The sequence below is a fragment of the Staurois parvus genome, unplaced genomic scaffold (assembly GCF_062004578.1).
Source record: "Staurois parvus isolate SC_StPar_1 unplaced genomic scaffold, SC_StPar_1.0 ptg000744l, whole genome shotgun sequence".
NCBI lineage: Eukaryota > Metazoa > Chordata > Amphibia > Anura > Ranidae > Staurois > Staurois parvus.
Window position 1 is genome coordinate 1,834,322 of NW_028318540.1, and position 22,024 is coordinate 1,856,345.

Below are 22,024 nucleotides of genomic sequence, written 5' to 3' on the forward strand. Positions count from 1 at the left end.
AAACTGACTGGAGTAATCGCACTGCAGGAACAGTTAAAGGGCAGAAATGTATAAACCTATTAAAAGACAATTTTATGGCACAGTTCATAAACCTATTACAAGAAAATGTTATGGTACAGTTCAAAGAGCCAACGACTAGGAATGATGCTCTGCTGGACCTGGAAGTCCCAAACCATGCGGAACTTATTACTAATGTTCATATAAAAGAACATCAGGGTACAGAGACCATAAAACAATCTCATTCAGTGTTAGTTGTAAACAACAAGCACACACTGGAAAGATGTCTTAGTCCATAGGGTTCAATATTCAGTTGGCCCACCCTTTGCATCTATAGCAGCTTCAACTCTTCTGGGAAGGCTGTCCACAAGGTTTAGAAGTGTGTCTATGGGAATGTTTGACCATTCTTCCAGAAGCGCATTATTGAAGTCAGGCACTGATGTCAGACAAGTCTGGCTCACAGTCTCCGCTCTAATTCATCTCAAAGGTGTTCTATCGGGTTGAGGTCAGGACTCTGTGCAGGCCAGTCAAGTTTCCACTTGCTCATCCATGTCTTTATGGACCTTGCTTTGCACTGGTGCGCATTCATGTTGGAACAGGAAGGGCCATCCCCAAACTGTTCCCACAAATTTGCGAGCATGAAATTGTCCAAAATGTCTTGGTATGCTGACGCCTTAAGAGCTCCCTTCACTGCAACTAAGAGGCCAAGCCCAACCCTTGAAAAACTTTACACTTGGCACAATGCAGTCAGGCAAGTACTGTTCTCTGGGAAATTTTGAAACCCAGACACATCCATCGGATTGCCAGACAGAGAAGTGTGATTCATAACTCCAGAGAACACGTCTCCACGTCTCCACTGCTCTAGAGTCTAGTAGTGGTGTGCTTTACACCACTGTACCCAACGCTTTACATTGTACTTGGTGATATAAGGCTTGGATGCAGCTGTTTGGTCATGGAAACCCATTCCATGAAGCTCTCTACGCACTGCTGCTGTGCTAATATGAAGGCCACACAAATTTGGAGATCTTTAGCTTTCGACTCTGCAGACAGTTGGTGACTTCTGCGCACTGCGCACTTCAGCATGCACTGACCTCGCTCTGTCATTTTGTGGCTGAGTTGCTGTTGTTCCCAGTTGCTTCTACTTTGTTATAATACCAGTAACAGTTGACTGTGGAATAGTTAGTAGCAAGGAAATTTCACTGATGGACTTATTGAACAGGTGGCAACCTATCATGGTAACACGCTTGAATTCACTGAGCTCCTGAGAGCGACCCATTCTTACACAATTTTTTGTAGCAGCAGTCTGCATGCCTAGGTGCTTGATTTTATATACCTATAGCCATGGAGGTGATTGGAACTCCTGAACCCAATGATTTGGAGGGTTGTCCCAATACTTGTGTATATTCTCATGGGCAATAAGTTCAAAAGGCTAAAAATGTGACTCATGGCCAAAGTTAAAAATGCTATAAATAATAAGAAAAGAGCTTTTAAAAAATATAAAAATGAAGGAGCACTATCATCATTTAATTGTTACATGGAATATAACAGAATATATAAAAAGGAAATCAGGACCACAAAGATTCAAAACAATCTACAGAATGCAAAAGATAATAAGACACCCCCCCCCAAGGAAAAAAAAAATCTTCAAATATAATAGTAGTTAAAAGGTCAGGTCTGAGCATGTAGGCCCTTTACAAAATAATCTGTGAGTGACTGGGAACAAAAAATGTCCATGATGGGGATGATATTGACACAGCTCCAAATGATCTGCAATGGCTATCATTGATATGGTCCAGAAATATTTAGATAGAATAAAAGCAAATAAAGTACTTGGACCAGATGACGTACACCCATGAGTCCTAAAAGAATTGAGCTGTCATTTCAAAGCCATTGTTTCTAATTTTAGGGACTCTAATGGCATAGTATCACTGGCTTGCTGTAAGGCCAATGTGGTGCCTATATTTAAAAAGGGTCAAATATTTACCAAGTAATTATAGACCTGTTAGTTTGGAAAGATACTGGAGAGTTTAATTAAAGACCACACAGATGAGTTCTTGCTAGAAAAAAAAGCAACAGACAGCATGGTTTCATTAAAGACAGAAGTTGTCAAACAAACCTGATTTCTTTATATGAGGACCTAGGCAAAACTTTAGACAAAGGAGTGGCTGTGAACATAGTATACTTGGATTTTGCAAAAGTGTTTGACACAGTTCCCAAAACATGGCTAATGTGTACCATAGAGTCTACGGGCTTGGAAAAATCAGTTTGTAAATAGAAAAAAACCTGGCTAAAAGACCGTATTTAGAGAGTAGTGGTTAATGATTCATACTCTGGTATCTGGGTTATTAGTAGTATACCCGAAGGTTCGGTGTTGTGATCCTTACTTTTTAATATATTTATAAATGATATAGGGTCTGGGATTAAAAATACCATTTCAATCTTATCTGTTTGCCTGCAGTTACACTTTAAGCTTTTTTTTAACACAACCATTCTTGCGTCATTATTCGAATCAGTGCCAGGAGGACACTGACCTGAAATGTAACAGCATTATACTTTGATGTTCAGTGGAAAATAAGCAGCTGAAAAAACATGACTGAGTAAATGGAAGTCTTTGTAGAAGTCTGTGACACAGATGTCACCATTGTATATTGGAGGATCTTGTGTCCAGCAGGGATGTTAGAACAGTAGTTTCCCATGAAATGTTTAGAGCATTTTTTGCAATGTTTACTGAAGAGAGGATTGATGTAAAACAGAAGGATTTTCAGGATGAACACTGTGCAAACTATGACTGACAAAGACGAAAAACAAACAAGGTGCTTGAAAAGCATACAAGCATCTAGGCAGATTATCTAAAAATATAAAAATCTAGTTTTTTTTGTATTTTTGCTTTTCCATGACAGAGCTAAAACAGATTGCAGGCAAAATCAAGTGGAATCGGAGATCAAATTGCACAGCTAACTTGGTATATGGAAAAAGTGCAAAAAATCTCTAACCTGGGACTCAATCTGCCCAATTCTGATTTCATACCTCTGTTTCCTTACATGAGATGCAAGACCATATTTCCATCATCAACATGAACTATCATCATACAATGTTCTTGTTTTTGGGTGGTATTGTCATCAACAAACCTTTTATATTCTTTGTCTTCTTCTTTTAGACTTTTGTTACTCTTTGGATATTTATACTACTTTTCAATTAAAGTTAAAGCCTAAGTTTAGTTAAATTAAAAAAAAATCAGTACAAGGAACATTGCTTACTACAGTCATGAACCTGGTATAATTTTTTTAGGTCCAGCAATTCTCTTTTCTGTAAAAGTAATGTGAGGTGGGGATTGCATGAAGAGAGCTGGCAGGAGCACTGAAGGAAGGGGAATGTTTGTTAGGGCAGAATTTTGGCTTGCAAAGAGAATTTATGCTTGGGGTAAAGAGTGCAGATTAGTGCTCCAATTTTTTGGGAGGGAAGGGAGGGGCTTTTTGTTGACACATAATGCTCTTACATTTTGTGTAGGGGGGGCCACCATTTGTCATTTTTGCCCTGGGCACAGTGCCTGGACAAGGTCATCTAATGCCCAGGGCGTTGATGCCAAACTGTACCCCCCCTCCAAAGATGTATGAGGCATCATGGTCAGCAAAAAGCCCCTAGGCATAAATTCTCTTTGCAAACCAAAAGTCTTCACCCCCATCCCCGTTCTAAGTTCATATCCTCTCTCTCCCCAAATCTCCTCTGCTAGCACAACTCCCCTACCCCCACCTTGAAAAAAGCACCCTCTTAGCAACATCCTCACTCCTCAAATTTTCCCGCCAAGCACGAATGCCCCCCCCCCTCCAAATTTCCCTTCCTAACACAAATACCTCAGTCATCCCTACTAGCACAACCCCCCCCCCCCAAAACAAATGTCCCTACTAGTGCAATTTCTCCCCCCAATTTCCCCTTCTTGCACAAATCCCCCCTTGTAGCACAACCCTACAAATGCCCCCGTCTAGCACAAATCTTCTGCCCCAGCAAAAACCTCCAAATCACTCCTAGCACATACCCACAAATTTCCCTCCTAAAACAAATATAACCCCCATCACCCCCAAATGTCCCCTTCTCTGCACAAATCCACCCTTCTGTCAAGGTCCTTCCTTTTCCCAGAGGTTATGCTGCTCCATCCATTCCACAGCTCCTGCCCTGACACCTTCCAAATTTCTCTCCCGGCACAAATACTACTAGCACAAATCCCCCTCCCCAAATCTCCCCCCTTTAACACCACCAAAATCTTCCCAAATTTATCCTGCTAGCACAAATTCCCCCCTCCCGAATCACCCCTTCTAGCACAACCTCCCAAATCTCTCTTCCTTGCACAAGTCATCTTCCTGCCATCCCCAGCACAACCCCTCCCCAAATCACTCCTCCTAGTGCATTCCCCCCAAATATACCCTCCTAGGACAAATCCTCCCCCCCAGCACAAATACCCCCATCTTCCCTATTAGATTTCCCATCCTAGCACAAATCCCCCCTCCAAAATCACTCCTTCTATCACAGCCTCCACACACACACACAATATCCCTACTAGAACAAATCTTACCTGTCACTCCCAAAATTCCCCTCCCAGCATCAATTCCCCTCCTCCCTTCCAAGCACAACAGCACAAATCCCCCCCCCCCAATCCCCCCACCTAGAGGTAATCCTCTTGTCCCTCCCCCAGCACAAATATTTATTTGTTGTTCATCCCTTGTGATAGCAATATAGTTGATGAAAAAAATAAAAGGTACAGTGTTAAAAAATTGGAAAATAATAAAAAAAATTCATTTAAAGCATCCCTTTCCCTCCTCACATTGTGAGGTATCTCCATGGGCATCAGAGTGAGAAAAATAATTCTAGTGCCAGACCTCCTGTGTAACTCTAAATTGGTAACCTGTAAAGACTTTTAAAGTGTCAACTATGGAGATTGTTAGGTACTGTAGTCTGGCACTTTTCCGCAGGCATATGCAAGTTTAAATTGTGACATTTTGGTATCTATTTACTCAGTGTAACATCATCTTTTATATTTTGCTAAAAAATCGGGAATTATATTTTGTTTTTATGCATTGAAACTCATTAAAGTGTATTTTTTCCCAAAAATTGCATTTGAAAAACCGCTACGCAAATATTGTATGACATCGAAATATGCAACATCCACCATTTTATTCTCTAGGGCCTCTACTTAATAAAAATATATAATGTTTGGGGGTTTTAAGTAGTTATGCTGATTTTTACATGTAGGAGAGGAATGTCAGAATTGGCCTGGTCTGGAACTGGTTAAATCACCAAAAGGGTCATATTCACTTAAGATTTCCAGTTCCAGGTCTGTTGCAACCACATTCACCAACAGGTCAATCCTGCCTTCTTGCATGTAGATCCCTGATTCCAATACATAACATTTTAATATTATTATTACTTAATATTATTATCATGTCTTAATTGTTTTTTAATTCACATAATTTTGTCTGATTTTGATTTATAGTTCTGAATTATATGCTTATTGTTATTTTTTAATTCAACTGTATTTGCATGATTTCTTATAGATGTTTTATTATAATAGTAACGCAAATGTCCAATAGATACAGTATGTGCGATTCGTTTTGTTATGAATCGAAATTTGGGTGAAACTTTCATTATTCGGATGTATCCAAATCTCTGGATCATAACGAAAACAACAAATTTATTCATTTTCATTCATTTGCAACTTCAGAGGGTTTTATAAGGTTAATAGTACGAATCACAATCGATATTGTTACGATTGGCCAGTCACAAGCAAGTTGTATCAAAGTCACAAGCAAATCCATCAAAGTCGCAAGAAAGTCACACTGATGTCTCATGTGAGTTGAAGAAACATCATAACAACCTGACAAATTAATCTGAATCTTCCAAAATAACGTCTGAATACAAATCAATTCGGAACAGCAAATATACAAGGCAAATCCGAATATACGAAATTAATCCTGAACAAGAATCATTCTAACATAATGAATTTGATGAAACAAAATGATTGACTTAACTAATGAATCGGAAACTTAACAATTTTTTTCATCGTGCACATCTCTAATGTTCATTATCCTCACACACGGCCTAATACCCAAGTGAAGTTTGTGCCAGAGTTAAAAATCCTCTCTGAGCATTTTTCTATTCTTCCTCTACATTTGTATGTTTTTTCATTGGATCCATTAGTCTTACCTTGTCTATATCTTTTTCATATGAGCAATTCATAGCAATATAGAAGTTCTTTACTTTTGTGCACTGTAATCTTGGGATTCGTACATATTAGTTATTTTTAATGTTTTCCTGTACACTAACCCTCATGAATGGAGAAGCATTTCCTCCTCTATTTATCACCTGTGAACTTAAAACTCTAAAGTACACAGCTTTCTCAAGCCGATTATGACAGCTCATACGAAAATACCTGAGGGGACAAGCATTTTCCTGTAAGATAACAGAACAAATGATTTTCATGTAATTAGCATGTATTTGTACCAAACAAATTGAGTGACCAAGACCTCGGAAACTAAAGAATACAGTACAATACAATACAATACATAACAACACTTCCCGAAGTTGTGTTTTGTCTTACAAGAATTTTCATAACTTTAGTAACCTATTCATTTTCGATATGAGACTAGCTTGCAAAACAAAATGGACAATCATTCATCCGATATTCTCATCGTGTGTACTAGGCTTATTTTTTTTTTAAAATAATATTTATTGGGTTTTAACAAGGTATAACAAATCAAAGTGATGAGACAGTTATGATACAATTGCCACATCATATCTAGTCAGAGAGGTAATGATGCGGCAAATAATATATACTTAGCATAACAAGAGCAGTTGCTAGAAGGCATTCATATAACACCGAGTTATAAAGTATGCATAGGTAAGTAATGAAGAAAGTAGTATATAAAAGTGGTGGGCATATAGCTTATGCATAGAGAAAAGGGAAATGATAGCCAGTAGAGAGTGTGCATTCGGGGAGTAAGATGATGACGTGGTATGCCAGTAGTTGCTGTTAGATGTTTTAGATGTCACAGATGTCATTTGCCATCCACCGATAACATACCAAAAGAGGGTAATAAGAGAAGAAATGTCTGTAAGCTTGGGAGCTGGGATTAGATAATAGGGTAAGGAAGGGGGAGAGCAAGAAGACAAAAAGTGTAAGGGGTGGGAATTAGTAGCAGATGAAATAGTCGGAGTGGTTAAGTTTGTTGAGATTGTTTATGAAGAGTGGGGAGCACGAGATGAGAGCTGAAGAAAAGAAATATAGAGGAGTAGGGAGGTATTACCCGGGGATCTAGTTAGACTAGAGAGAGATGAAAAGGAGGGGAAAGGAGAGAAGGAAGCCAGTGATGTCGGGTTCCGCCATAAGTAGTGTAAAGGAGATGTCACGCTTCAGTTGCTTAACGTAGGTCGGTGCTATAATGATACTGTCTGGTGGGTATATGATCCTGAATTGAGAGGTTATGCGTAGGGTCAAGATGCAGCTGAGAATGGAGGAAGAGAGGAGATAAATGGAAGACGAGAATGAGGTCAGTAGAGATAGAACATTGCATTATAATAGCTTAGCAGTTGATATCAAAGTCAACTAAATCAGTAGACAATGGCTCCAATACCACTGGGATCGAGGGATGTTTCAATGGATGACTTAATAAGTTGGGATTCTGGAGATAAAATGCCTGCTCCTGTGCGGATAGGGATCCTGTGATATAGGATTCCCATTTACGGAAATAGTAGGACTCCTTTGAGGAGGTCGGGGAGGTGATTAGATTATGTCTGTCGAGGCGTAGAAGAGAGTTAAGCTCTTGTTTAACGTCCGTCAGTGTTGGAGGACAATTAGAGACCCATTTCCGGAGAATGGCCCATCTAGCTATTAGGAGGACTGTGGATATCCAAGGTTTGTTATTTCTGAGGGATGACGTTTGAGAGGAGAAGAGGCCTATGACTGGGTGCTCCAAGTAGCTGAAGAGGAGCGGTAGCGGGTCAATGGGTAGTTGAAAGATAGTGTTGACAGTTATGAAGTTGACTACTTGTTTCCAGAATATGGAAATAACAGAGCAGAGCCAGAATCTGTGTTGTAGTGATGGTTTTTGACTTCCACAGAGAGGGCAAGCAGACAGAGCTGGGTCATTTCTTGAGTAAAGACAGGGCATATAGGCACGGTGAAGAATCTTGAGTTGTTCACAATTCATTGTAAATGAAGGCACATGTGGAGTTGAAGCCTGATAGTAGTTGGTCAGCTGTAAATGCATTATTGAAATCTTTGACTCAGGATTTCACAGCATTGAATGTTTCAAGAGGTTTGGCATACAGAGGTCTGTATATGTTCGATATTTTATACTTTCGAGAGTTCGCCAAGACATCAATGACAGTCGTCTAAAATCTAATAGACTTAATAGGTGCCACGGAGTTGACAAAGTTTCTTACTTGAAGCATATCGAAAAAGTGGTGTGCTGGTAGTCTGTAGGTTTGTAGGACGCTGTTGAGAGGCTTTTGGGAACCCCTAGAGGTATCATACAATTGCTGTACCAAAGTTAGTTCTTGAACCAGCCAGGTATCATAAGCATCATAGGTTTGCGGGGGAGAAAAGGAGGGGTTATGATGGATAGGAAGAAAACGAGAGAGCCACGGAGAGACCCCTAGTTTACGCCTGACTTCCCTCCATGTAATAAGGGTATCAAGGATGAGCAAATTATGTTTCAAGTGGGGTGGAAGAGAGTTTACATTGGAATGTAGTAAGGCCGATAGATCGTAGGGATGTGCTAATGCAGATTCAATGTGATGATTGGAGTTTTTGGAAGATTGGGTGAGCCAGTCTAGACATATACAGAGCAGACATGAAAGATTATAGGCTCGCACGTTCGCTTCGTGGCAGGAATAATTTGGCCAGTGCTATACGGGAACGTTTGCTTTTCCATAGCAAGGTTGAAATTGCCCGATTTAGCCTCGTTATGTCTCTGTGTTTAAGGAGAAGAGGTATGGTCTGGAGCGGATATAGAAGTTTTGGGAAAATCACCATCTTAAAGAGGTGTGATCTGCCCAGGAGTGAGAGCAGTAGATCCTTCCACATTTCTAGTTCCCCAATAATTTTAGTAATCGTGGGTGCATACTTTAGCTCATAGAGGGATGAAGTTAGTTTCCCTATCTTTATGCCTAGGTAAGTGATATACTTGGTAGCAATTTTAAAGATCGAATTTTGCGTCCATACCGGGAGGAATGAAATAGTGGAAGCACCTCACTTTTAGAGAAATTTATATGGAGCCCTGAACAAAGGCGGAAGGATGAGAAAATATGTTGAATGTATGGTAGGTCGAAAGATGGGTGTGAGGTAAAAATTAATATGTCGTCTGCAAACAAAGCAAGCCTCAACTCTTGTTGCCCTATTGTGATGCCATGGAGGTCAAAGTGAAATAATAGAAAGCGTGCTAATGGTTCCAGGGCCAAGTTAAAAAGTAAAGGGGATAGAGGGCAGCCCTGTCTAGTGCCCTTGTGAAGTTGGATTGGGTTAGATATCTGGCCTGCTGCTATGACCTGGACTGTTGGGGATGAATACATGTCTTGGATCAGGTGCATAAAGGGGCCTTCAAATCCAAACTTCAGTAGTGTTAAGAATAGCCATTCAAAGTTGACATTGTCAAATGCATTTTTGTGAACTAATGAGACGATTGCTGCGCCTTGAGTGTTGTCAGTAGATGCTTGACACAGGACAGCTATCACCTTGCGAATATTTGAAGCCGCCGAATGACCCTGCACAAACCCTGCTTGTGATAGATGGACAAAAATTGGTAGTATAGTTGCTAGACGAGAGTTTTGCGTCGAGATTGGCCGATATGATCCAGGTTCCGTCATGTGGTGGTTTATGTAATAATTTATTCTAAATATGTAGGGCGGTGTCTTCTCCCTTAAACAAAATATCGCAGTGCCTCCAGCTGTTAAAATACGGCAAATATTTAATGAACCAATAATTTGGACACCTTAATAATTTGATCACCACTTAATAATATACCTTGAGTTCTTTTAGCCAGTATGATTTCGTACCATATACACAAAAATTGCCTTTTCAGTAAATAAATAAATAAATTTATTTATGTACAAAATTTATATATATATTAATACAAACGCAAAATACTGGTGATAACTGCATACTTGTACATATAATCAAAAATATAACAGGCTAATTTCTATGATCAAACAATAGATATAGATAATAGTAAAGAGAGGAAAAATACAATTTACAAAACAGGGATTACAAAACAATTTGTGTTGTAATGATGATTCATCCTTTGATTGAAATAACATGTCTTTAGGTATCAAATATATATGTATCCTATTCAAGTATCGTTGATATTACTCTTGAATGAGAACCATAGAAAGATGTACATACATTTGGTTCTTCACTTCCCTGATATTTAACTGTTTTGAAACATTTGATTTCTTTTGGAAATGTATAATTGACACCAATTCACGAATCATCTTATTCTTCATCATTTCACACTTAATTGAGTGGTATGCAACACCTAACCTTCTCAAACATATTTTCCCTTGATAAAAATTGTTAGTAATATGCCTTTTGATAATGTCTCTGTAGGTAGATATCAAGTTCTTAGCTTAGATGACCTAAGCTTCACCTTTTTGGTTTAAGGAATGAAGTTCCCATGAATAGGAAAGACCCTCTGTTTACCTGTTGATTGTGTGGGAGCTAGTGTAAACAGCCAGTTATATTTTTACCTCAGTGGATAATAGTGTATTGTCATATTTCAAGAAGTCTCCTCTGGGAATCCACACTTCCAAGGTTTTGTGTGAGCTCTCAGACAATCAGGTTTGGTTACCCTATTGTCACTTCCATACCTCGTATATGTTCACCTGCAGAAGTCCAAATAGTAGTGTTTGACTACCTATAATTAAGTTTCCTGCCATTGAAGTATCTCCTAGCTTCCCATAGACCATGCCATTGGTTTAGGAAACATATATCTGCCAGGTCTTAGACTAATCAACATCAGATCCCCCATTGTCTTTTCTGGGACTTTGATCACCTGTAGGAATTTCAATAGAAGTGTGTGTCTCATTGTCTTTCAAACAAGTTTCTTCCACTCACTGGTTTTTGTGATAACCTCTTGAAATATCCCTTGAAATTCACTCTAGAATGTTAACCCCTAACAGTCAGCTGGGATTCCCAAGTTTGGAATAAAATAATTTTTTTAATAAATAGTCCCCCAAAAGCTACTACAGTTGGGTCTTTGTCTTTTTTGGCAATCAATTTAATGTGGGCTTGAAATCTGGAGGGAAGGTGTCTCCTCCCCCCTGAATGGATTGGAACACCGCTTGTAGGGTAGGGGAAAGAGTTTCAGCCATGTGTTTGTAAAATTCGGCTGTATAGCCATCTGGCCCTGGGGCTTTACCAATCGTAAGTGAATTAATGGCTAGAGATATATCCACCTGAGTGATGGGAGCATTCAGAGCTTGTAGTGCGGTTGGGTCTAACCGTGGCAACAAAATAATGTCTAGGAAGGAAGTGGCCTTAGTAGTGTCTATAGGATCTGAGCCGTATAGAGTTTGATAGTAATTTTCTAAAATGGAAATAATGTCTAAAGGGTCGCTTTTTAATGTTCCCTGTGTATCCCTCAGAGATGTAAAGAGGGTAGGTGTTAATGGTTTTCTACATAATCGTGCTAACAGCTTGCCCGGCTTGTTGCCGAATTTATGAAATTGCAGGTCACTATGGGATTGGTGTGTGGCTTCCTGAGCTGCTGCCCATGTATCAAAGTGTTTTTTGGCCTTTGACCATGTTTTCCTATTTTCATGGGAGTTGAGGCCTGCCAAGTCTTTTTGTGCCTGTCTTAGACAGAGGCTTGCTTCTGTGTAATTTCGGAGAAGGTTTTTCTTGTAGGTGAATGTAAACGCTATGATTCTACCTTGTAGAACCACATTGCCTGTGTACCAAAAGAGATTGGGGTTAGTTTGGTGCTCTGCATTTGTGTCACAGAACTCAGTCCAGGCAGTATTTAATACCTGGAGTAAGTCCCTATTTTTTGCCAGGAAGGATGGGAAACGCCATGTACGTGAGTGTTGGTTATGCTGTGCGTGTTGTATGGAAATAGAAATCAGGGAGTGGTCGGAGATCGCTATGTCGTGTATATCAGAATCTTTGATGTTTTGTAATAAAAGGTTGTTGACGAAGAAATAATCGATCCTGGACAGAGTATGGTGAATGGAGGAAAAGAAAGTATATTCTCTTCCTTCTGGATGAGACAGACGCCAAATGTCAGTGAGTTGTAATGCTTCTGTGAAGCTGTTCAATAGCGTGTGTGTTGGGGGGGGGGGGAGGAATGGGAAATTTGGGATAGTAGGTTTTGATTTATCTTCCTGTATGTTCATGTATTGGTTAAAGTCCCCTCCAACACTAATGGAAGGTGTATAAAGTTTGATAAGAGGAGAGATCTTGGAAGAATGGCTTGGGTGTGGAGTTCGGGACGTATATGTTAACCAATACCAGTGGGGAGGAGTCTATTTTAATGTGTGCAGTGATGTAACGGCCCTCCTCATCTGTAGCTACCGTTAAAATGTCAGGGGTAAGACATTTATGTATGAGGATAATTACTCCGCTTTGCCAATGGGCGAGGGTGATCCCAGCACTTGTCCCACCCACAATTTTTTCATGCGTGTAAAGTCTGTTTGTTTTAAGTGAGTTTCTTGAAGAAACGCGATATCTGTTTTCATACGTTTTAGATGGGGAAGGATAGCCATGCGTTTGTGGGGAGATCTCAGACCCTTAAAATTAAATTACACAAGTCATGCGAGTGTGAATATGAGGGTGCTCAGACTAGACGTAAAATCTTCTGTATGTGTTAGCAGTACCACAGACTCATCACTGCGATCCATGTTTTCTCGTTGCATTGCAAGAGAGTAGGGCATTGTGGGGTCTCTGGGTAAGGGGAGAATAGTGAAAAGATGGGAAAGAGAAAGAAAGAAGGGGGGGACAAATAAAGATATCAAGATGACCCAACAGGGGTCTATTGTAAAAATAAAAGTAACAATAGCCTGCATAGGCATCATGAACTTCACATTATTCCACATGTTGTCTCCTATCTTTGGCCTGCGTTACCGGAAATGATAGGGTGTGAAGCCTGCACCGTGGGGTTGCATAGCCAAGTGCGAAGAGAGGATGGCCCCCGATAGTAGCATGTACCACCATTGAAGGATGGGCCAGCTCGCCCTATTATCAACAGCAGCGCAGCAGCCAAAGAATATAGTAAGGCATTACACAGACATCACTTTTTTTAAATAGAAAAAAAGCGAGAACCTGAGAACTTGGAAAAATATCTGAACATCTCAGATGGTTAAGAACAATATGAGACAGTGAAATGCTGTAGCATAAGGTTTGAAATATCAGTAAGAGGGTATTTGGATGAGGTAAGCGACGATTGTCAGTAAGATCTTTGTTTTGCCGAGGTATGGTTGGTGCATTGGCGTTTTGGTGGTTCTTTTCGTGGACTACGCTGGTCTCGTGGGCCGGGGTCTCGTGGTGAATGCTGTGGCTGTGGAGGGCCCATGACCTCTGATAGATTGTTTTGAAAGTACTGAAGGGCTTCCTCTGGGTGTGTGAATGATTTAGGTTCCCCTGCAGGCGTAGTGAAGCGAAGTGTAGCAGAGTAAGCGAGGGTGAATTTGACCCCTTTTTGAAATAGAGTAGCACAAATTTGTTGGAATGCTTGTCTTTTGTGAGAGACTTCTTGCGAGTAGTCAGCAAATAGTAATAACTTATGACCATCTAGCGGCAGGGACTGTGAGATGCAAAACGAATTGAGTATAGCTACCCGGTCCGCGTAATTGAGATATTTGACGATTGTTGAGAGCGGCGTGCGTCTGTCGTTTGAGGGCGCTCCTAAGCGATGAGCCCTTTCGACCTGGCAAGGTGTTGTGATGCCCAATGCTGCAGGAACGCATTTAGAGCAGATATCAGATAATAAACCTGAGTTGTAGGATTCTGGGAGGCCTACAACGCGCATGTTGTTCCTGCGAGAGCGGTTTTCTAAATTATCTAGCTTATCCAATATATTCTGTTGCTCACGTTTGGATTGTGTAGTTCCCGCCTGCATAAATGTGAAAAATTAACGCATTTGCTAGTAGAAATAACATATAATAAACTATGTTACAGGAGGAACGCAGAAAACAAAAACTGTTTTATTAACCTTATTGAACTAATAGTTCATCTTTACACGTCGGGTGTAGCAGAATTTCTATTTCCACTACAGAATGTCCATTATATGCATTTGTAGTAAATAATTATATATTGTAAAACAGCTGTATATTGCTAATTCAGCAACCATTCACATTTTGCAAGTCCTTCAAACCTTCTAATTTTTACTATTATCATTAAATTGTGCAGTATGATTTGTGTTACTGACAGCTAGGAGAAATGAGGAAAAACTATGCAGTGTAGAGCATCCATGGTCACATGGCATCTAAAGAATGACACTTATGTTGTGGGGTATCAAACTTTGTAGGACAGAACAGAAGGATACTGTATATAATAATGTGCAAAATGTAAGCAAACAATTACCCAAACAAGTCTGCACTAGAAGATTTGAAATCATACTTTCCTTTGTAATGGTGTCAGAGTTCAAATGCTCTTCCTTTTTGGGAGTACTGGTTATGCTGCATTAAATATTTTAATAACAGTTCTTTTTAATTATACCACTCTAGACCCCGGGTATCCCTGCAACCCCAGGTGCTGATGAGTCTTCACGAATTTCAATTACTTTCTTCCGGCTGTTCCGTGTTCTGCGTTTGGTAAAGTTACTGAGTCGAGGAGAGGGAGTCAGGACTCTTCTCTGGACCTTTATAAAATCCTTCCAGGTAACTAAAGACTTTTTAATGAAAATATTAGTGCATTAAACCTGAACATAGTTCACATTACTGAAATCATCATTTCTTAGTAGATTTTCATTTTAGGGAATTTTGCTTACATGTTGCCCCCAAAAAAATACTGCTAAATGAAGTAAGCCCAATAAAATAAAGAAACCTGATCACTAAGATGTCCAGTTTTAGTAAATTCCCCACACTATGTTTACGATATGATTTAAGTATCAAAAATTGCAACTGATGCAATATCTTAGAATGCACGCTGCAAAAGATACATTTTTGATTCAAAGTATAGTATCACCAGAATGATTTAATTCCATATGTTATCCTTACCTACTGGATGATTATAACTATTTTTGAGGCCTTTGTCAGGCTTTGGGCAAATGCATCATGCTTATACACTTATATTCAATTGTACACGAAATCAGATTAAGATGCTCCTAAAATCATTCTTGAATTAGGGTTTGTTCACACTTTGTCTGCACTGGATAAATACAAGCCTCTGTTAGGGCACATAGAAAACAATTGTTTCCTATGTGCCCTCATCACCCCACAACATTGATGTTATGTGACACTAACACAGGTTGAACTGGAGTGACTGGTGTCTTTATTGAACTTTACCAACTATGTAACTTCATGTAATTACGTAACTAAGTTACTGGGAAGCAATCCCCGTCTAATAGTGGGTGATTGGTGTGAGCTAAAATATAATTCTGCACTACTGCTGTGCGTGTGGTATTTTTAGTTTATTGCATAATCTGCTGGGATTGTCTAATCATAATTTATAACTTTGCTCCTGGTTCGATGCATGTGCTAGGGGGGCAGGGGTGTATGTACTACAAGGCAAACAAGGCACTTGCCTAGGGCGGCATTTTTCGTGAGGTAGCACCTTCCCCCAGAAGAAGGGATGAAAGAAGGGACACGTGCGCCATGGGAACCAGGTGGGATCCAAGAGAGGCTGTGGGCTGTTTGATGGTGTATTTAGAGCCTGACTCTTGTTCCCGAGGATGTCCGGAGATGTGAAGATGAGTGGTGAGGGGGTGTAGTCAAAGGCTTTCCCGGGTGGGGGGCAGGGGAGTTATTGGTCAATGCCAGGCTCTCTCCGCGGGAGGGGAAGGAGGGGGTGGTGTTGGTCGGTGTCCGTGGGGGCAGACAATTTTTTTGTTGCCTAGGGCAGCACAAAACCTAAATCCATCACTGCTAGGGGGTAATGTCATCCAGATATTCATGCTGTTCACATGCGAGGGAATAGACCTGAGCAGAAGATTGTTATTTTAACTTTGTTTTGTGGTGTTCTGTTCTATGAGCTGGGGGGTGCCCCAAGGCTATGTTTTGTACTTATTTTCAAAACTTCAATAGAAATAAAAGGCTGCTATAGAGTGTAAAACACATCCCATTTTAGGTATCCACTAGAGATGAGCGAATCGAACTTGGCGAAGTGGAATTCGTTTCGAATATTAGGAAAAATTCGATTTGCATCGAATCCGAATTTTAGCAAACTTCGGATGCACGAATCGAATTTTCCCCGATCAGCCGGCAAAAGTGTCACTGCAGAGAGCTCCGCTATTTCTGACAGTTCTCTGACAGTTCTGACAGTTCATTTACAGCGGTTGAAACATTGTATCTATTTGTTTCCATTTAGGATACAGATGTTTTTATTCGGAAATAAATAGATGCAATGTTTCAACCGCTGTAAATGAACTGTCAGAACTGTCAGAGAACTGTCAGAAATAGCGGAGCTCTCTGCAGATACACTTTTTGCTGTACTGGAATTCTTCTTCTTTTCATTCTTCTTCTTTTCATTCTTCTTCTTCTTCTTCTTTTCATTCTTCTTTTCATTCTTCTTCTTCTTCTTTTCATTCTTCTTCTTCTTCTTTTCATTCTTCTTTTCATTCTTCTTCTTCTTCTTTTCATTCTTCTTCTTCTTCTTTTCATTCTTCTTCCTCTTCTTTTCATTCTTCTTCCTCTTCTTTTCATTCTTCTTCTTCTTTTCATTCTTCTTTTCATTCTTCTTCTTCTTCTTTTCATTCTTCTTCTTCTTCTTTTCATTCTTCTTTTCATTCTTCTCATTCTTCTTTTCATTCTTCTTCTCATTCTTCTTCTTCCTCTTTTCATTCTTCTTCTTCTTCTTTTCATTCTTCTTCTTCTTTTCATTCTTCTTTTCATTCTTCTTCTTTTCATTCTTCTTCTTCTTCTTTTCATTCTTCTTCTTCTTCTTTTCATTCTTCTTCTTCTTCTTTTCATTCTTCTTTTCATTCTTCTTCTTCTTTTCATTCTTCTTTTCATTCTTCTTCTTCTTTTTTTCATTCTTCTTCTTCTTCTTTTCATTCTTCTTTTCATTCTTCTCATTCTTCTTTTAATTCTTCTTTTCATTCTTCTTCTCATTCTTCTTTTCATTCTTCTTCTTCTTTTCATTCTTTTTCTTCTTCTTTTCATTCTTCTTCTTCTTCTTTTCATTCTTCTTCTTCTTCTTTTCATTCTTCTTTTCATTCTTCTTCTTCTTTTCATTCTTCTTTTCATTCTTCTTCTTCTTTTCATTCTTCTTCTACTTCTTTTCATTCTTCTTCTACTTCTTTTCATTCTTCTTTTCATTCTTCTCATTCTTCTTTTAATTCTTCTTCTTCTTCTTCTTCTTCTTTTCATTCTTCTTTTAATTCTTCTTTTCATTCTTCTTTTCATTCTTCTTCTTCTTCTTTTCATTCTTCTTCTTCTTTTCATTCTTCTTTTCATTCTTCTTTTCATTATTCTTCTTCTTCTTTTCATTCTTCTTCTTCTTCTTTTCATTCTTCTTCTTCTTCTTTTCATTCTTCTTCTTCTTTTCATTCTTCTTCTTCTTCTTTTCATTCTTCTTCTTCTTTTCATTCTTCTTTTCATTCTTCTTCTTCTTCTTCTTCGTCGTGCCCCGTGACTGCCCAAATGAGTGAAGTGTGCGGTGATTCTAAGATCGACGGCACTCATCTGCATGTCATACTGACTGACAGTATTATTTCTCTTCCCCAGCAGACTCCAAGGGCATTTAAATTAAAGGTACAGTGTTCTGCACTAATATAAAGGCTCTCTGAAGCCTAGAAACCCTTTAAATAAGTTAAATTTGCGGCGAATAAATTTGCATCGAATCAAATTTCTCCCGCAAATTCGGCGAATCAGCCGAATCGAATTTTTGAATAATTCGCTCATCTCTAGTATCCACAGATAGTCGTAGTGCAATCCTGATTACTTTGGTAGGATTGTACAAAGGCTCCTAGATCTCTAGCAGTCACCGCTCACTGATTATTTTGGGGCTAGAAGTCTGCAATGTTTTCCACTGATATGTTTTGTTCCTCTTGTATAAGTATAGCTTCAGATACTGTATGCTGCTGAGTGCATTGACTCAGGTGATATTATGACAGTCATTTTAAGATGTATATTTTTTGAACTGGATTATCCAACCACTATATAATGTCTATAGTAATCTTTGACGGTTTAATACTCTTGAAATGAGATACCCATTTGTATTATATTTTTCCTCAGGCACTTCCATATGTAGCCCTACTTATTGTGATGCTGTTTTTCATCTATGCAGTCATTGGGATGCAGGTAAATACTTACTAAGTAACTAAACGCTCTTTTCAAATTCTAGTATCTGGGTTTTTTGGGATTTTTTTTTACATGGTATGCTATAACTAGACATACCTCCATACATTAGACAATTTGTGTACAAATCACTGTATGTAATGTACAGGACACTAGGGATGGCGAGTGCATTGTCTGATGTCAAATGGTGCCTCCAACAACTCCGGTGGGGGGAATATGTACAGGATGTCAGAGATGGGTCCTGGAGGGGTGCTATGTGGCACCAATATTCGGGTTATGGTCCCTTTAAGGGAAAAAAAAAAAGGTGTGTGTACTCAGGGGTCTCACCCGTTATGGGTGAGGTATTCTGAGGGTAGTCATGTAAAGGAGAGGACTGACTCGCACTTATCTCTCTATTAGAAGAGACGTATTTTGGGAACTCAGAATTCTGGAGGTTCGGAGTGACATTCAGGTGTAAAAGAACCTCCATTCCTGACTACGGGGACTCCAGTTCCTGGGGGTTTAAGCAGCCTCTAGGGATCAGCACATAAAACAGGAAGCTCTGAATATCAGGGGTGGGGAGTAGGAGTTTTGAGAGAGACCTGTTGGAGTGCTGCATGTGTACTGGGAGCTGCCAGAGTTGGCCAGAGTTGGACTGGGCTAACCTTGGGGTAAATCCCATCTGTGAACTTTATGTCTCTTTATGTTTTCTTTATGCTGTTTGAATATCACAAGTGGATGCAGTGAATTGCAGCTGCAAAAGCCGTTTAAAACTGAAACTGACATTTTTAAAAAGACAGTGTACCTATGGCATGTCAAGTCAGCTCAGGCACTGCAAGCAGCAGGAAAAGACATGGAGGAGGACATCAAAGCACCAAGCCACCGTGGAGGCTAGCCGTCGCCATGAGCAGGCAATAACTCAGCAGCAGCAGGACCTGGCACAGGCTGTAGCTGCACAACAGGAAAACACTCAGTTGCTGGCTGCCCACTTTAAAGCCCAGCAAGATTTTTTTTTTTGATTGAAAAGATACTTTTATTACAGAAGCATCAAAAACAACATGATACTTGTAATCGGGGTACATCTCACCCTGTACTGCGACGCAGCGCACCACATTGCAATACAGTTCCAAGCATACGATAAATACATTCAGAAATAAATACATTCGCTCAGCGGTATGATGCTTGACGTGATGTGCGTGGAGGATGAATCCCCAGACCAACACGTCATGCATAACGCCGCTTACCCCGAAACCATAGCATCCTGATACACAGTACATTTTTCTAACATTACTAAGTCATGCAAAAACGAAAGCCGGAGTTTACAATCTACAATAAGCATCGGGTGTGTGGGGGGAGGGGAAAAAAGGGGAAAACACAGGCCCGAAGCTTTATTGAAGGGACAAAGACACGAAAGGGGGAGTAGGGGGAAGGGGAGATTTTCAGACGTCCTCTTCCTCCTTAAAGTCCATCAAGGTATAGTCTCTGAGCAGACTGAGGATCAGTCTGCGACAGTCCTCAATGGACATCCTCTCCCGCTGGTGGATGAGGCGCTTCCTGGCGCACCATAAAGCGTCCTTAAAGCAACACAGCACCCGCCAGGCGCCGTCAATGTCCTCCAGAGAAAAAGTTCCACAGAACAGTCCATTCAACACCCCAAAGTGAGTGATGGCTGTCTGTGGTACAAAGTCTTTGAGTTCAGGTTCCAGGGCCCCCAACAGGGCCTGAGCAAATGAGCACTCCCAGAAAACGTGGTGAGACGTTTCCTCATGGATGATGCAGAAGGGGCAGTGTCTGTATCTGCTCAGGTTCCTGGCATGCATAAATGTCCTGAGAGGCAACCCCCCTTGGATTGCCATCCATGCCAGGTCTTTGTGCCTGTTGGTGAGAATGTTTGAAGAAACATTCCTCCAGACCACCTTGCAGGTGTCTGAAGGCAGGCCTGGAACCGACTCCAAAATGTCGCTTGCTCTGATGAGCTTGTAAATGGTCTTTGGTTTCCACAAGTCAGGCTTGACTCCCTGCAGCCCCTGCTCCTTGATGAACTTGAAGGTATCCAAGTAGTACCAAGGGGCGTCCCAGTTGTAGGGGATGGAACTGTCCCAATTGTCCCATCCGAGGGACCTCCAGAGAGGCAACAGGAAGAAGCGAGACATTGCGTTCCCGCCAGAGTCCATAATCCTTTTGGGCAAAGTTCTGCGGATGCAGTTGCAAGCAAAGAACACCCTCAGTTGGGTGGCGATGTCGGGCACGCCCTTACCGCCCTTGAGGGGTTCCTTGAACATGACTGCCCACTTCACTCTGTCCATCTTGGAGCCCCAGATGAAGTGAAACACCGCCCTGGTGATGGCCTTACAAGTGTTGACCCGTGGGGGCCAGGCCTGGGCGAGGTACTGCAACACAGGGAGAATCTCGCTGCGGAGTACCAGTGTCTTCCCTTCGATGGTGAGGTCTCTGAGGCTCCAAAGTCCAAATTTCTGACGCATTTTAGCCAGTCTCTCCTCCCAAGACTTCAGGGCTGTGCCCTCGGCACCAAACCAAACTCCCAGAATTTTCATGAAGTCTGTCTTGATGCCAAAGGGCATGGATGCAGAAGAAGGCAGGAACCACTTTCCGAAGAGCATGACTTCCGACTTCCCGCAGTTGACTTTTGCCCCCGAAGCTTGGCCTAAGTCCTCGCAGGTCTGGACGAGCAGGTCGATGGAGCGCTGGTTGGCACAGAACACCGTCACGTCGTCCATGTAGAGCGAGCACTTCACTTCCCGTCTGTCTGGTCCCGGTGCGGTGATTCCCCCGATCTCTGGATTCCGGCTGATGCATTCGGTGAAGAGCTCTATACAGCAAACAAAAAGCAGAGGTGAAAGAGGGCAGCCTTGTCTGACCCCGGAGAGGACCGGGAAGGGGTCAGTTTTCCAGCCGTTCACCTGCAAGGAACTGCAAATATCATTATACATAATGTCAACGTACGAACAAAACATTTCCCCGAGACCAAACCTGCGCAGGGCTCTGCACATAAACCCATGGGAGACACGGTCAAAGGCCTTTTCCTGATCAAGACTGACCAGGGCCGCGTGCACACGGCGGTCCTTGGTGTATTGGACCGTGTCCCGGACAAGCGCTAGGCTGTCCGCAATCCTGCGGCCAGGAATGCCGCAAGTCTGATCCGGGTGGATGATCTGTCCAATGACAGCCTTCAGCCTGTTCGCCATGACTTTGGCGAGGATCTTGTAGTCCACGTTCAGGAGAGAGATGGGATGCCAATTTTTCAAGTCACATCTCTCCCCCTTACGCTTGTACAGGATCGTGATCATCCCCTCCCTCAACGAAGGAGGCATCCTGCCCTCCACCACCATCTCCTCGTACAGCTCGAGCAGGTCCGGGCCCACGAGGTCCCACAGCGCTACATAGAGCTCTGCTGGGAGACCGTCGCAGCCCGGGGTCCTGCCCCGCCTAAAGGATTTAGCGGCAGAGTGCAGCTCCTCCAACGTCAAGGGGGCGTTGGTGGCCGACAAACCTGCAGGATCAATAGCGTTAGAGATACCTGACAAGAATCTGTCGGCCGCTTCCGTGTTTGTTTCTTTGGGGGAGTAGAGGTCGGTGTAGTAGTCGC

General features: G+C 41.2%; 1 protein-coding gene across 2 annotated transcripts in view; it reads left to right on the forward strand.

The window, feature by feature from the left end:
* Nucleotides 1–22,024, forward strand: part of CACNA1S (calcium voltage-gated channel subunit alpha1 S) — a 342,071-nt gene that overhangs the window by 209,516 nt on the left and 110,531 nt on the right. For both annotated transcript variants that reach the window (XM_089654106.1, XM_089654105.1), the window contains 2 exons: nucleotides 14,707–14,859; nucleotides 18,376–18,441. In XM_089654106.1, the coding sequence (XP_089510232.1) occupies nucleotides 14,707–14,859; nucleotides 18,376–18,441 (219 nt within the window). The remainder of the gene's footprint in view (nucleotides 1–14,706; nucleotides 14,860–18,375; nucleotides 18,442–22,024) is intronic.